The sequence below is a fragment of the Numida meleagris genome, chromosome 2, assembly GCF_002078875.1.
Source record: "Numida meleagris isolate 19003 breed g44 Domestic line chromosome 2, NumMel1.0, whole genome shotgun sequence".
NCBI lineage: Eukaryota > Metazoa > Chordata > Aves > Galliformes > Numididae > Numida > Numida meleagris.
Genome location: NC_034410.1, coordinates 101,060,199 through 101,075,835, shown reverse-complemented (window position 1 = coordinate 101,075,835; position 15,637 = coordinate 101,060,199). Strand labels below are relative to the sequence as shown.

The following is a 15,637-nucleotide window of genomic DNA, read 5'->3' as shown; positions in this document are numbered from 1 at the left end:
TGCCCTGTCATGTGGCCCAGAGTGGCTGGAAAGCACCAGGAAGGTCTGGCTGTCTGCACTGTGTGTGTGTCACCGTGATCTCAAACGCTGGGAGTCAGTGGCACTCTCTGAACTAAGAGAATGTAAGCCCACAGCCTCGTTTGGCTTTTGTGCCTGGTGTTTTCATCCTGAGTGCAGCTGTAAACTGGCCACGCTGCATCTGTTGACTGGTAGTCTTTGGGGAGTGGAAAACTGTTGTTTTTTCTGTCACAGAGCGCATTCACTATTAGCAAGGCTCTGTTTTCTGCCTCTTAGGGAGAGACATGGAAATAGAATCACAGAATGGCATAGGTTGGAAGGTACCATCAAGCTCCAGCCCCTGCTGTGGACACGGTTGCCAAGCACTAGATCAGGCTGCCTACGGCCCCATCCAACCTGGATAAGAATCAATATGAGAATACTGCAATATGAGAAGTGCTATTAGAGATTTTTTTCGCTGTACATGTTCCTTAATGCCCCTTCAAATATAAGTTGCTGGTCACGTGGCTTCTTTAAACGAGAAAGTCAGAAAACAGCATTGGTGTCCATTTGAATTTGAGCATTGTTCATCTTACATGTTTAGAGATGTCCTCATGAGAGAGTGGGTAAATGAAAATGGTGTTAAGGACAGTGATATGTGTGAAATACTGGAAAGAACACACAGCTCTTTACTTTTCTGTTTGGATAATGAATGGCTATTAAAAGTTGTTTAATGTAAGTATCTTCCAAACTGCTAGAGAAAGGCACGTGTTTGTCAGTGCTGGAAGGCTGACTGTAGTTGTGCTGAAATGAAGTATCTGACCAGTGTTGTACAGCTGGTAATTGTGAAGTTCCTATTTGAACTTAAAATCTGTCAAATTTTACATCAGCTAAGTTAACTTGAAAACTATTAGAATTCTCTTTTAGAAATTTGTCAGACTGCCCTCGGCAAAAATTGATGGATAAATCTTGACCTAAAAAGGTGATAGGGAAGTTCTGAGCATTGTGTCTTCCAGCAGACGTAATTTTTTAGACAGATGATTATACCTTTACTGAACAATTATTTCTTAAAATGGTACCTTTGGGTAAGAGAACTTAAAAGCTGCAGAAGCTATGGTCAGATGGAAAAGCCTGAGATTCCTTCTCTGAAAATCTGTTAGTTTTTAGATTCTAGTGCTTATTAACTGCCGCATCTTTAACATTGTTTCAGAAGACATCATCTTCTCTAATGCCCAGGGCAAATGTCTCCAAAATGCTACTTCCTAGGCTTTCTGTCTCTGAACCATAACATAATTGGTTTTAGGTGGAAAAGTTGAAGGCAGGTGCTGATGTCCTTAAAGTTCTGTAGTAGCAGACTCAAAACTTAGAACGTAATGAATTGATTTGCTGTTGCTGGGATACGCAGGGTTGAGAGGAGGCTTACTTCTCTGGGGGCTATGAAAAAAACAGCACCTTACTGTTTTCAGGAAAAATGCAAAAGGCCAAGAAACTTCACGTGTATATACTGTATCTGCCTCAGTTCAAAAAGTAAGACAGCAGCAAGTCCCCTACATTTCTGGATGTGTAAATAAAAACTGAAATTTTTGTCTGTTTTTAAATTGAGTATCAAAGAAATTTTAAGCATTGTTTGAAGGGTTGGAAAAGGGTGGGAATATTGCATTCAGAGTCTGAGAAGAAACTAATAAAGTGCTGACTAGATGGTGTGAATGTTTTATGTTTTTCATAGGTGTCATGAAACGTCTTGTTTGTAAGCATATACATAAGGAATGCTCTTGGCACACCGTGATAAGTTACTTTGGCCTAAACATCAGTTGCCTCTTGTGAAAACCTGTAAGTAAAATAAATGAGATATGCTTTGAGATTGCTTTGATGATTTGTTCTCTGAACATAGTTAGCATGGCCTGCCTCTTAAAGGAAAAGTGAATATCAGTTACTTGATTTTGTAAAAGGGGCAAATCTTTGATTGTGTTGTAACAGCTTACAAAGACTCCAAAAGCTGAATCAGTTGTTGTGTTTTACAGAAATGGCAGCTCAGAAAAGGAAGTCTGCGTTAGTAGAGCCCTCTGCTAAACGCCCCAAGCTGGACAAGAACAGCAGACCATCGTCAGCAAAGAAGGAGAAAGAGGTGTCAGATGCAAAACATGTCTCAAATAAATCAAACTCTAATCAGTGTGCAGTGCAGGAGAAAACTGTACTCAAAACCTCTGTCAAATCAAACAGGTCAGTGACAAAACAATAAGTAATTACTCTACATTTTCTTCCTAGACTGAATTAGTGCAGAAACAAGATAAAGAGAGTGAATTGGAGTTAAAGATCATTAAAACAGTTAAATAATACTAGTGGGACAATCAGCTTTAAATCATTTTGATATCTCCTACGTGATCTTTCTCTGGAACCATTTTAGTGTCTTGAAATCCAGAAGGGCTCCTCCAGAAAGGGTTCTGAGGGGGGAATAAAACCGACGCTTCATTTAAAAGCTACAAATATCAACCATTAAAATCTGCTAGAAATGTTAGAAGGCATTCATATGGAGTTCATGGTTCAGACTTGCAATACATAAAAAGCATTGAGCACTGCACTTGAGAGTAACCAGGTGGAAGTGATGCCTCTTTGGACAGATTCTAGAGAAACTGATTCTAAAAGCATTACAGATATATAATTTGGTATTTAAAAAGAAGGAGGAAAAAACCCAACAAACCAGATGGAGAGGTTAGTAGGAATATGAAATTTGTTATGACAAATTTGATTTTTCTGGATGCTGAAAAATAATTATTTGAATATTTCAGTGTCAACACAAATGAATCTGAACTAGGAACGCGCATGACTACAAGGTCATCAGGATTCAATTCAAATAGTAAAACGGTACCTGACAAAAAGGTCCAACAGCAGCCTAAGTCTACAAAAAGTAAAGAGGTGTGCCAGAAAAAATCTGAGCAAGAAATTACTAAGTCAAAATGTTTAACTGCTCCAAGTGAGCCTGGTGCGAGGAGATCACAGCGACTGCAGCAGCTAACACATGCAGAAGAACCCACAAGGTCCCTTCGCAGTAGGGAAGTTAAAGAAGAAAAAGCTTTGGATGTGAAACAGAGTAGCCAGGCAAAAAGACCTGCTCACAACCTTGCAGCAAAAATACTTAAACCTGCTGGAGAGAAAGCAGAACAGAAAAACACCAAAATAAAGTCAAACAATGCAAAAGAAGATAAAGAAACAAGCGTAGGAGTGACCAGCTCTCCGAAAGAGAAAAAGTGTAAGACAGACAAGAAAAATGATGATTCGAAAAGCCTTCAGCACGACGTTCAAGAGTCATCGTTATGTCCTGATGAGAGCCCTGAGGGAGTTAAGACAGACCAAAAAGAGCCTGTATCTCCAGTTCTTAGCAGCACAAAGAAAGTGAAAGCAGATTCTCCGAAGCCAAGTTCTAAGACAGTAACTAAGGAAAAGCAACAAGTGCACCAGAACATAAAAAGCAGTATAAAACCGAACAAGGTTTCACAGCCATCTGTAAGCGAAACAAAAGTAGCTGATCAATCGGAGAGCGATGTGAAATCCAAAAGGGTGAGCATCCTTGAACTTTGTGAAGAAATTGCGGGTGAAATTGAGTCGGATACGGTAGAGGTGAAAAAAGATTCCCCTACTGCTGAGCGTAGTAAAGCAGAAGAAGAAAAGCATGCCGAAGTACAGCTGCAACAAAGTGAAATGCTTACTCAGAAAGAACCTGGTCAAAGTACTCAATGCAAACGTTTTTTCCCTAGCAAAAAAGGAATGCCTGTCAAGTGTACTTTGAATGGGAGAAGTAACTCCTCAAACAAAAACTCTAAATGGACCAAAATTAAATTACTGAAAGCTAATAACATGAAGCAAACTAACTTAAATTCTGCAAACGCCCCCAAGCTTTCTTTGTTAAAAAATTTCCCTGAAGTTCCAGAGGCAAGTCAAATAGCTACAGAAGCACAGCTTTCTAAGGTGGAAGGCCAGCTGCCGGTGACAAGACTGTCTGAGAATGAAAGCACAGCTTGTGTGCAGGATAAGTCAGACCCTTCATCTGAAAGAGCTGGAAGTGAAGAAGCGGCGTTAGAAATGAAACAGCCCACGAAAAGAGGTGTGGAAAATGGTTTGTTGCATAATTTGACAAAACATTTCTCTGAGCCACGGCCTGAGGAGGTAAGTCATTTTAGTTACGGTGTATGGTGGGGAGGGTGTTCTGAATCTGTTTTGTTTTCTGAGAGTGCCCTGCTCAGAAGGTTTATTTTAACAATGACTTTATTTTACTGTAACTTACGTTTTCAGACGTGTTAAAGGTCCTGTTACTGATGTGTTATCATAGATGAAATGACGGTAAACTGGAAGATTGATCTGTTCGTTCTCTCAAGTTCCTTAGCCAACTCAGTGTTGATGGTTAAAATTTCCTGCTGCAGCCAGAGGTTGTGCAGATTTATCTGGATGCTACTTGATGACTTAAGCTGTTTAGAAAAGATGTATTAAAAGAAATGGAGCAGGGGGTGTGTTCTCTACCTGATTCAGCCACCATTACAGTTTAAGGTTTTAAGGGCAATGGAATTCTACAGAAAGTATTTTACAAACTTTACATATAGCAAAACCAAACATTTTTTTGCTAAATTAACACTACAAACTTCAGTATGGACTACCTAAGCTATTGCATTTTGTCTGTTTAAAATAGAGTTGAAATAGAAAAACTGGTGCCGTATTCAAGGTGTTAATACTGAGCTAACTGAGTGGTTTTGATAATGTATTAGAGGCATTAAATAGCTGTTGTTTTTTTTTTTTAATTTAAATCTAATCTTCTGTTGTTTTATTCAGAACTTTGAATTACATTTGGAATCAAGTCCAGAAAGCTCTCCAGTAAAGCATCTTACAGCTCCTAAACCATCAAAACAATTAAAAAAAGAACCCATAGAAAGTGATCCGCAAGGTAACTGCTTACTAATAAGCTTTCTTTTTCTGATCAGCTGTGCTGGAAGTAAAAGTCTTCCTTCCAGAGGGATGTTTCACAGAGTAAGCTAAAGCCAAACTTCCAGAACTGGAACTGTTCACTGAAGGTTTTAATGTGTCTTTGCACCCAACACGGATAGCCGCGTTAGTAGCAGCAAATGTGGTTTTATCTGAGGGTTCTGAAGTGAGAAGTAGTATCTGTTTTTCTTCCCAGCTTTACTTCTGGCACTTCTTTGTGTTTTATGCATGAATATTTTAATGCTTTAATGTGCTCAATTTCAGCATAAGAGAAGTGACAACTTATGAATAAACAAGCACAAAAACCAACCTTTTCCATGTAATAAATTAATAAACCTTCAGTTTTTCGATTGGATTCTTCTCTTGCATCTTTTTTTTTTGTTAAGTAGCCTCTACTGGTTACCACTTCCCTTGCATAGGTATCTGCATTTCTTTCTTCTAATTTGCTGTACTTAATCCTGACCAAATTATTAATTTGCTCTCCCGTTTTATTATGCTTTTTTGTTTTTTTTTCAGCCTGTGAATTCTGTTTGTTAGACCTTGTGATGAATGAATGCAATGTGAATATTTTAGCTGAAGAAACACTATCAGTGGATCACTAGCATATCTTTCCATTAACATTCCCCTTGATGTTTTTCATCCTTTTGCTTTGCGTTCTTTATTGGATGGTGTTTTGTTTTGTTTAATAATCTGCATCTGATCTTGAGAGCACCGTTTCACAATTTTGCTCTGCTAAACAGTTACAATTTTACTGCTATTTTAGGGTATTTTTGTAGAGCTAAATATGCTGGTTTTTTTTTTCGTTTATCTGTTCTGAATTGCTTCTTCAGTGTTACAGAGCACACTTCAGGTGATGGCATTTATGATTCTAATACTATAAACTCTGGTGTAGTTTCACTACTGCCCATGCTTAGAGGATGGCAAACTGCTACGCGGAACTGCCCGGCAAATGTTAAAGAAAATTGCACAGTTTTTAAGTGTATGTGGTGAAACACTTGAATGCTGCCTCAAAACTTGTATCTCCTTATTGGTTATGAGCAAATTGCAGCATTGCCTTGAATTTAAATTAGTTTTAATTAGTGTTTAAAAAAAAAAAAAACACCGTGTAGTTCAAGTTTCCTTTGTAACTTAGAACTTTCTAATGAAATGACAATCTTTGATTAGTTGTAGGTTTGGCTCCCAAGCAGTTGACGCACACTTCATCTACAAATCAAACTTGTGAAACTGAGAACAGGTATAGTATTTCATACGTTATGAAACAACAGTAACCTTTCCTAGAGTTACAACGGTTTTTATTATAAGACTGTTCTCCTAGCCTCAACTTCCAATTTAAAATGACTGGTTTCTTATTTTTTAAAAATAAAAATAGACTTCCGTTTTATCTAGTTATTATGGGTTGTTTTTGTTCTGTTAAGAAAATCAAGGAAGTACTTATAAGTAACTACTATTTTAAAGTAGGGTTTAGCAAAGTCAGGAAAACGTTTCTCATAATCATCTGATTTGAGGAAGAGACTACCAGAAAGTATATAAGGAGGGGTTACTACGTGATTTTTGCTTACTGGATTATTTCATCCAGTTTTGGGAGGATTTTCTATCCTTAAATTAGGATGGTCTTTATATATATGTTTTTTTCAGGTAAGGAAGAGAGGACTTAATTTGAGATTTTCTTATGAAAATAAGAGAAGATTTTCTTCTTGCTGTAAAAATAAAGTTCAGTGCTCTTAAAAGATCTGTTACCATATAGAAAATGAATGTTCTTATTACTGAGTTCAAACTGACGCTTTATAAGTAATGTTGAGATCATGTAGACTTGTAGCTTCTTACTGTAGTTTTATGACATACTAAAGAAAGTAATTTCTTCATCCCTAAAGTCTCAAACAGCAATATAGTTGGCGCAGTGGTTAGTAAATTGCTCCTTCTTTCTATATTCATAACAAAGACAAAAAATGATTCATTTTCAGTACTCCTTCTGAGGCCAGCAGTTCTGACTAACCAGGGCTTTTGTATATGCTAAACCCTACTACTGTGGAATTTCACAGGAAATGAGCGTTAATGTAGATGTAAGTCTAGTTAAAGGAAGATGTTCATTCTTAACTGCTAAATAGCTTTCTGGCATTTACTCAAGTTTATTAAATTTTTAGCCAGAATATCCATACTGCCTTACTATTATGTGGATATATATGTCTTGAGAGCTTTCTTAGCCTGATTTTCATGTTACCCTGATTTGTCTTAGGCTTAAACCATCATTCTGCCTATGGTACTCCTGCTATAATACAAGAGAAATGTTTATTAGCTACAGTGTAGTTCTCTTTTTGGATGCTTTGTAAGAAAAGGTCATAGAGAGAAAAGGCAACCCTTAAAATAGCTAGTTAATGCAGATTTTTGGGTGTGACAAGGACAGACTTAAACTGACTGAGAATATTGCAGCAATTTAAATTTATTTATTCCTTAAGTCCTCTTCTTCCCCCCCCCCCTCCCCTCCACCTCTTCTCTCTCTTCATCCCATCACCTCTCACTGACAGCAATAAGCCTGAATTGAGTTTGAGAGATTTATGATACCTGTTTTATATAGCACTCTGGAATTTGTGGCAATATTTACAGGGTTTGCTTCAGCAGCCCGACATGTGATACCTGAAACTGGAAATCTAAACCTTGCGTGGGGAATGAATAGCGTTAGGCACCATCCTTCATGCTCTGTAAATTGCTCAGTTAATGCTTCTGTTAATAGATGTGAATAAGCTATCCTACCTGATAGTGAATTCCACCTTTTTTCATGACTAAAACAAATCTTGTAATCAGTTTAGTCACAAACTGTATTTTTAGTTAGTCCTCTTATTTCCCTGTTTTTCCATCTGATTTGCAAGCTAAAATATATAGGGCTATGTTTGGAGGTTTGAAACTTACATTTGCATCCTTTTAAAGTTTAGTTACTTAAAACCATTGTGATGAGTGTATCTGGAATGACAGGTATGAGCAGTCCCTTTTTAACATGAAGTACGTTTGTATTTCTAGGGTTCCACTGACAAATCCTGCATTAACATCAAAGTGCAGTAACTTGCTACCATCTGAGGAACATATTCAAAAGCTAAAAGAAGCAGGAAAAGATGGTGATAAGCAGCTGATCATAGTAAGTAATGCCCTTTTAGTCAGGTTTATAGTTTCTCAAACAAATTGCTTTTGAATTAGCAATGCTGTCTTTTTAAGAGCAAGTCTAAACATTCTCACTTGTACGTGCTACTATTGCCATTGTAACTGATTCATGAAAATTGAACTCTTGCTAAATAGTTGTTTGGTATTATTAGAAGAAGTGGTAGCAGACTGGCTTACATTTAAAACTGATTCTTGTTAGAAAAACTCTGCTGCTTTGAAAAGACTGACTACCCAGTAAAATTTCATTTGCTTTAGGGATAACGAATGTACATTTGCTTATGTGCAAAATCTGTTTCTTAATATCTCAGATGCATAGGGGGATTTGCATGTAGTAGATGTGTGCAAAATTGATGTGAATGGATTTACTTCTGCATCATTCAAGTATACGAAGTTCTGAGACAAACTTTTTGTCTTGGAAAAGATGTATTTTTTTATTTTTCTGTGAACACACTGATTTTCACCATAGTACATCAAGGAAACCTTAGGAAATTGAATTACGGGAAGCTACTGAGGGAGGGGAAGCCAGTTAGGAAGAAGGACTCTGTGGGATGCTTCTTTACCCCTCTCGTATAGACTTGATGGTCTGGCTCAATTGCAGTATTTTTCATGTAAGGCATGGATTATACATAGGAAAATATTAACCAAAATAGAGCCAGCTGAACTCTGAATACTTTAATATTTCTAAAGCAGAGCTTCCACGAAGTGATTTGATAAGTATATCTTTGATTTGCCTAAATGATACCCATCTAGATGCTTGAATGCCTGGTCACAGAATGATAAATGGTATAAAATGGTGTGTATGTATGAACAATAGCTAACATTTACTTAAGTAGTTTGACTGTTGCCTCTTTAAAAGTCATTTTACCAACACAGTTAAAGTGAGTGATTAAATAACTATATTGAAAGGACTGTACGAGTATTCCTCGTCGCTGCAGTGTATTTTACATATTTTTCAGTGATGCAGTAAATAGAGTGTGACCGATCAGTTGCTTAGGACCTTTGACAAGGAGAAATAACTTGATGCTTAGCTACTGAGGGGAGTAATTTTTTTCACCAGCTATTCAAGTACAAGTTGTAAGTTATTTAACCCAGCAGAAGTTTAGATGATAAAGAATGGTCACCTCTGAAGAACACTAGGAAAAATGAGAGAGACCAAGTTCTTGTTTTCTGTAAGTATTTTTGGAAAATGCACATCTAATAACAGAACATGCTGCTTACTTGCAAGCAGTAGCTTCATTATGTCTAATATGTTTTAACACTTCATGCATACCCAATTCACATTGGTTTCACTGTGTCTGGAGTAGACTTTTTTTATTCTCTTGAAAGAGCATTTTGACAACACCTGTACTTTGCTCTACCTTCCCCAGTGCTCTCCTGGTAATACTCCAGTATTCTGTTAGCATTATCAAAACATACTGAGGACCTCAAATATTTGTCAGGCCACCCTGTAAAATTGACATTAGTTACTGTGGAGACAAGACAAAATTATGTCAGAAATAGTTTGTGCTAGCAACTGGGGATGAAAGAATCGCTAAATGGGCCTCTGAAGTACTGACTTTGTTCATACAAATACTCAAAAGAAAGGAATTAAAGACATCTAATGAAGTATGGTACTTTTTGAAAGTGATAGTTCTGTTTTGCAAATCCACGGTGAGTTTCTTAAATGTTCATTCTGAATGGCTGAACAGCTCTAAGAGATTTGGGGGGAACTGGTTCTATGAATTGGTTTTTGTTGTTCTTGCGGTGGTGGTTTTGTGGTGTTTTGTTTTTGGAGATAGTTTCAAAGGTGCTTATGTACTTCTGTAATGATCCTCTAAGAATAGTGAAGCAGTCTCATTCTTCTTTAATTTGAGCAAATATGGGAAGTCCTGTTTTTACTCAGAGCAGGGAACATTTAACTCACACTCTGTTATACTTTAAAATAAATAAATGCGTGAGAGGTGTGGTGTTGGAGTCTCCACTGTGAGATCTGATCTCCTGGATATCTGTCTCTCCAGTCCCTCTTTATGTATAGAACCTTTTTTAAAATAATAACAGTAAAAAACCTTATTAATAAGTAAGGGAACAATGTTGGGCTTCCCTCCGTGATCTTTGTTTCGCTGTTTTTGTTGTGGAACTTCCCCAGACTTCTGCATTTGTTTGACATCTGTCCTTTTAATTATCTCATCTGTATCTTGAGGCTCTGAGCTTGAGATGTTAAGAATATCGTCTGTGTATTCTAAATGCTTAGGGAGGTGTTATGATAAAGCTAGTCTTTGTTTTCCACGGTATGCTTTATTTTTCATGTTCAGTTCTTAAGGATGTATATTACCTTCCTTCTTCTCCCAAATGAATGCATAATTTTTTTCTAATTGTTTTAAAATACAGAATTCTTAAAAGCTTTAAGACTTTAATTTCAAGAAATAAAATAATACGACTTCCATTTGTAGAAGAAATACTTACTAGCTGTAGTTGCAACATTCTCTTTCTTGGTGTACATCATCTAGTTATCTGAGCAACTTACATACATTACATTATCATCATTGTGTAGAGGCAGAGCTAAGACAGGATCAGTCTTTTCTGTGTTCCTCAGATGTGCTTTGTCTCATGCATCTTAAAAAGCAGGGATCTTCCGAGTGTGGCACTTAAACTGGAACAAACAGGTAATCTAATGCGGCAGCACTTCGTTAAACAAGTAGTGACAGGAAACAGCACTACTCAATGTGATGTGCAGAGATGCAGGTTCTGAGCTAGGTACACCTGTTTTTCTGGAGGAAGGTCAGACTGAGCTCCAAAATATGTTATGTTCCACATCCCCGACTCAGTGTTTAGAGAAGTAGTCTGTTCTGAGTATCTCTGAACTGTACTGTACAAGTAAAGTGAAGTTCCAAACTGGAACTTCTACAGAGTGATGCGCTCTTTCTTTTCTCTTTTATTTGAGTATGAAATCATCAGTTTCAGAAGTTAAAGGAAATGCAAATGTGCAAAGCGTGTGTTGTCAACTTGCACGAGAGCTTGCTTTACATTCAAGATGAGGAAAGTCAGCTGTTTGCTTCTTGTAAAATTCTGATTTCCTGCTACATCTAGAACAAAATTTTGACCATAAGAATATGAAATGATAATGCTACAAAAGAACGTACTGAGTAGTATCCCTGTACCTGACACGTTTTCTTCCATTTTCTGCCACTAAGGACACGTGTTCCTCTGCAAATAAAGCTAGTCTGTTGAAAGTGGTGCTCACTGGTTTTAGGGAAGAACATGGACAATGATTGAAGAGTGAAAACACATAACTGAAGTGGCAAAAATATAGCATTACAGAGATTCTTCTACCTTTCTAAAGATCTGAGCCAATGCCTGGGAGCAAGCCTGGAGAAGTGTAGGTGATTTTATGAGTATCAGTAAATATGTGGATCAAGATTGCTTGATGAAAGATGCTTTGGTTCTGGTGTTGTATATGGAAGTGGTGTGTAGCTTAATTCAGTTGATACATTTGGATGTCATACTTGAATTTTTCCATATATTTTGTTTAAACTTGGACATAACGTCTATTTCAGTCAAATAGGAAATTTTCATTTAAGTTGAAACCACAATCCTTGATGGAAATAATGGAACAAGTGTAGAAGTGATCTATAACAAGCATTTAAAATTGCAGATTTCTTCCTTGAACTGGAACAGTCCGGTTGGCAATTTCTCTGAAGAAGTGGAGAATGATTTTGGATCAAATATTGTGTTGTTCTCATTAGTTAGGTCCTGTCTCTTTCCTACAGTCCCAGTAAGAACGGGGCAGTGGTTACTGTATGAATGACTGGGAAGGGAGTTGAGTGGAGATGAGAGCAATGGCTCTCCCTTACTTCTCATGTAAATCTCACCCCTTGGGACAGCTCTGCCCCTCGTGGGGCCGTAATGGTCTTCCTCTCTCATTGTCATCCCTTCCCATTTCTGCTCCACCAGCAAAGCCCAGCCTTCTATAGCATATCCTGATGGCGTGTGTTCAGCATCCTTTGTCCTGAGAATTTTGAAGAGCGTTCCCTAAGGCTAGCTGCAACCTGATATAGGAATTCAAGCGCAGAGGCTGCTAGCATCGGGGCACTCTGTGATGTACTTGAGTTGTGTTTTCACATGGGTTGAGAATGGATTGTGCAGATTTGGGTTTTAGCTTTGTATTTTTTCATGTTGCTCTAGCTGATGACCAGTGAGGACGTTTCATTCTGCATTCCCTCAAATGTATTAAAAAAAGCTGATACATCACAGTTCCGAAAGTTCTAAGTTGGATAAAATTTCTTTTCAGAAAGATGAGTATCACTGATGATTTATTTTCTTGTTGCTATTGTTGTAAATACCATACGCCACAGTTCATTTCCAAGTGAAACTTGTTTCTGAGTTGGGTCGTGTCTTCTGATCCTCCCCTCTGAGGGGATCCACCCATCAACTTCTGTCTTGACTGCATCTTTTGTTTTCGTTTGCTGTGGGGAGCCCAAAAATCTTTGTGTTGTTCCCTCCTGCTCTTCTCCACTGTATTTCCTTTCCAGCCTGCCTGATATACGGCTGGGTTTTATTCTTTGCTCTATGAGAAGACGAGAGGAAAAAGTAATCTTGCTCTAATGCACACTAGGTAAGAAAGAAAGAGGTGACCTAGTCTGTGCCTGAAGAGAGAGGGAAGAATAAAAAAGGCCCTTTTTCAACTCCTACAGAGGCACCAAATGCCTTTTTTGCTTGCAGGGCTCCCTATTCCACATATGGAGGATCAGCAGACATGCATCTTCTCAAAGAAGATATTGGTAAGACCTTTCTTTCTGTATAAACGCAGAATTATGAAATTCTTCTGGAGAATGACACAACATTGTTGCAATGTTCAATTACAATTAGCCTAGAAAACCAGTGGATTTCACATACCCTTTACTATTATTAATGAGGATTGCCTGATTAATCGGGAATGCTGAACTGCCATCTACACTTGCAGAATCTCATTTGGAAGTAAAAGTATTCCTGCTCTTTATCGTTACTGTTTAGAAAATTGAGATTTATATAGAATAACTCATTTTTCTTCCTGCAACCCATTTTCTTAAATGCCGCTCTGATAAAGCCTCTCTTTGAGCTCTGAGAGCCAAATCTGACGCGTTTTTCTAGCTCAAGTCACAGAATCAGAATTGCAGAGGTTGGAAGGGACCTCAAGAGATCGAGTCCTACCTCCCTGCTAGAGCAGGTTCCCTACAGTAGTCATCAGTATATTTATTGTTCAGTGTCTTGAATCTGATGTTGGCTGACAAGATTGAAGCCCATCAATTTGAAGTTAAAGCAAGATAAATAAATACTGTAATTAGATTTCAAAAGCATGTGTTTTTTGTATTTTTTTTTTAATTCCCCACATCCCAGTTTTTAAGGGTTTTATTTACTCTCAAGTGCGGTGCATAGTGTTGGTTTGTTCATTTGTTTGTCTTCCTGTTAGGGAGTACTGGTGACCTTGAATGCAGTGTTATTGTTGGGAACGCTTTTTATCTCTTGATGCTTGCCCTTTCCCCTTTTGCTTTTGCAATGGTGTAAGGTTAAAAATAGCCAGATTCTCCGAATGTTTTTTTAAAGTGCAAAATGCATTCTTCGTAACTCCTGACATTATTTTCCATGTCCTAGTTTTGTATTTTATGGATTTAAAAGGCTTTTTTCTTTTCCTCCCTTGAAGCGTTATGTCCTGCAGTGTGTGTCTGAAACACTCGTTCAGTTAGAAAAAAAGGCTATCACCATTATTACCCTCAGGACACTGCTAAGTATTTGCTTAAAAAAAAAAAAAAATAGAGCCAGTATTTGTCAAGGCTACAGAGTTCAAAAGATTGCTGTAGATACTATAATGTGTTTTGCTGATGTTCACACAGCAGGTTTATAGCATTAACCTGTGTGTGCGTCCCAGACATTGATGCAACTAAGTACGTGTCAAAAAGATACCGGCAACGTCTAGGAAAGACAAACTGTAAAATATGGCAATACTGCCAACACAGCATGTGTATATACATTGTGAGATGGGACAAGTTAAGGAGCTTGGCAGCTTTGAGGATTTTCTAGCCTCTGGTTGTTGATGGCATCCTGCGTAGCTATTTTATTTTTTGTTTGGTTTTGGCTTGAGATTTTTGGCTGGTGAACAAATGGGTCTTTTGGCTTAAATACCTTTAATTTCTCAGTAAGTTGAGCAGAAATTGTTTGATTGCAGTACTAATATTTTAAGAGTTACATAACAGGTTTTCTAATCTACTTTTTTTTTCCAAGTGTACTCCAAGCACCAAAGTAGACACCCTCTTCACTTACTGTACCCTAGGTGTGGAGGGTATGTTCTTCATCCTCAAGATAGAAATTATTAAGTATGGCTCAATTGGATCATTTTAAGATAATCACCATGCAGCCTTCCTGCTGAACTGCCTTTTCTCTCATGGATAACCCCTTGAGCATATTTTAGTGACCAGATGGGGACCTTCCTTTGTACTATGTAGCTTCCTTAAGGGAAGTCTGTACGTAAAATAAAATGTGTTGGATTCAATTTTTACACCTTTAGAAACTTCATCTTGTCCTGATTTTGCGAATCTAACCTCGGGATACATCTCTCTTTTTCCTTCATCAAAGTAGTGTACTCCTATTTGTCTTTCTGTATACAATATGAATGTGTGAACTGACATTAAATGACCACTGAAAGAGTGGCTTGTCAGATTCAGCTTCTTTCTTCTGGCTGACTTCCACTCATGTGCTCTTAAAGAGAAGTTCAATTCTGGATCTGCGTGACCAAAGTAGTTGTACCTGTAGTCTCTTCTTGGAAAGAAACTGATACCTACGTGTTGGACTTCTCCAATGGCTGCTTGAAATAAGTTGCTCTTATGTGGAGAACTGGGCCGGCATGCAGCTCTCAGACTTGCTTAAAAATATCTTTGAAGATGGAAGGAGTTGAGAAGTAGCTAATAAACACTTGCAGTGTAACAACGTGCTTTTATCTGTGAAGTAGACCTTTTGACTGTGAATGTATTGGCTGTTAGAAAACAAATTCAGGTGATATATTTTCTGGCAAATTGTGTACTTTCAATCTGTGCACAAATATTAATTTAAAAAAAAAACACACACAAACTCATCTTTTGCTTATAGAGTATCGTATGTATCAGAGCATACAATTACTTTGTTACATGTTATATATGTTAAAATAGATTAAAAGTGATGTTTACTGCTGCTTTCATAAACACAATTTTCAGATGTAGGTACAGAAAATTGCATTTGAACGTTAACCCATAATTTAAGGCGTGGTCTTTCTGGCTAGAGACTTCAATCTAATTGGTATTGTTTCACTCTTTGTGAGAGAGCGCTCTCCACACCTGATGCTGTGTTCCTTATTAGGGACTAACTGCTCAATCTAAGCATATTTCCAAGTTAATAATGTCACCTGGGCGAATAAATCACAAAGCAATATGCACTGAGTGGTGCCCTTAATTTGAAAGCAATTGGTTGTAGAGTTGGAGGGCAGCACAAAGGTTTACAAGTAAAATTGTGTGGTCTTCCATTTGTATTGTAGCTGCAG

At 37.6% G+C, this 15,637-nt stretch overlaps 1 protein-coding gene across 2 annotated transcripts in view; it reads left to right on the top strand.

Annotated features, from left to right (window-relative positions):
• ESCO1 (establishment of sister chromatid cohesion N-acetyltransferase 1) overlaps positions 1 to 15,637 on the top strand; it is a 29,592-nt gene that overhangs the window by 918 nt on the left and 13,037 nt on the right. For both annotated transcript variants that reach the window (XR_002434803.1, XM_021385640.1), the window contains exons 2-7: positions 1,724 to 1,827; positions 2,019 to 2,217; positions 2,784 to 4,158; positions 4,816 to 4,927; positions 6,130 to 6,199; positions 7,978 to 8,092. Coding sequence is in view for 1 of the 2 variants with exons in the window: in XM_021385640.1 (XP_021241315.1) it covers positions 2,021 to 2,217; positions 2,784 to 4,158; positions 4,816 to 4,927; positions 6,130 to 6,199; positions 7,978 to 8,092 (1,869 nt within the window). In the remaining variant the exon portion in view is untranslated. The remainder of the gene's footprint in view (positions 1 to 1,723; positions 1,828 to 2,018; positions 2,218 to 2,783; positions 4,159 to 4,815; positions 4,928 to 6,129; positions 6,200 to 7,977; positions 8,093 to 15,637) is intronic.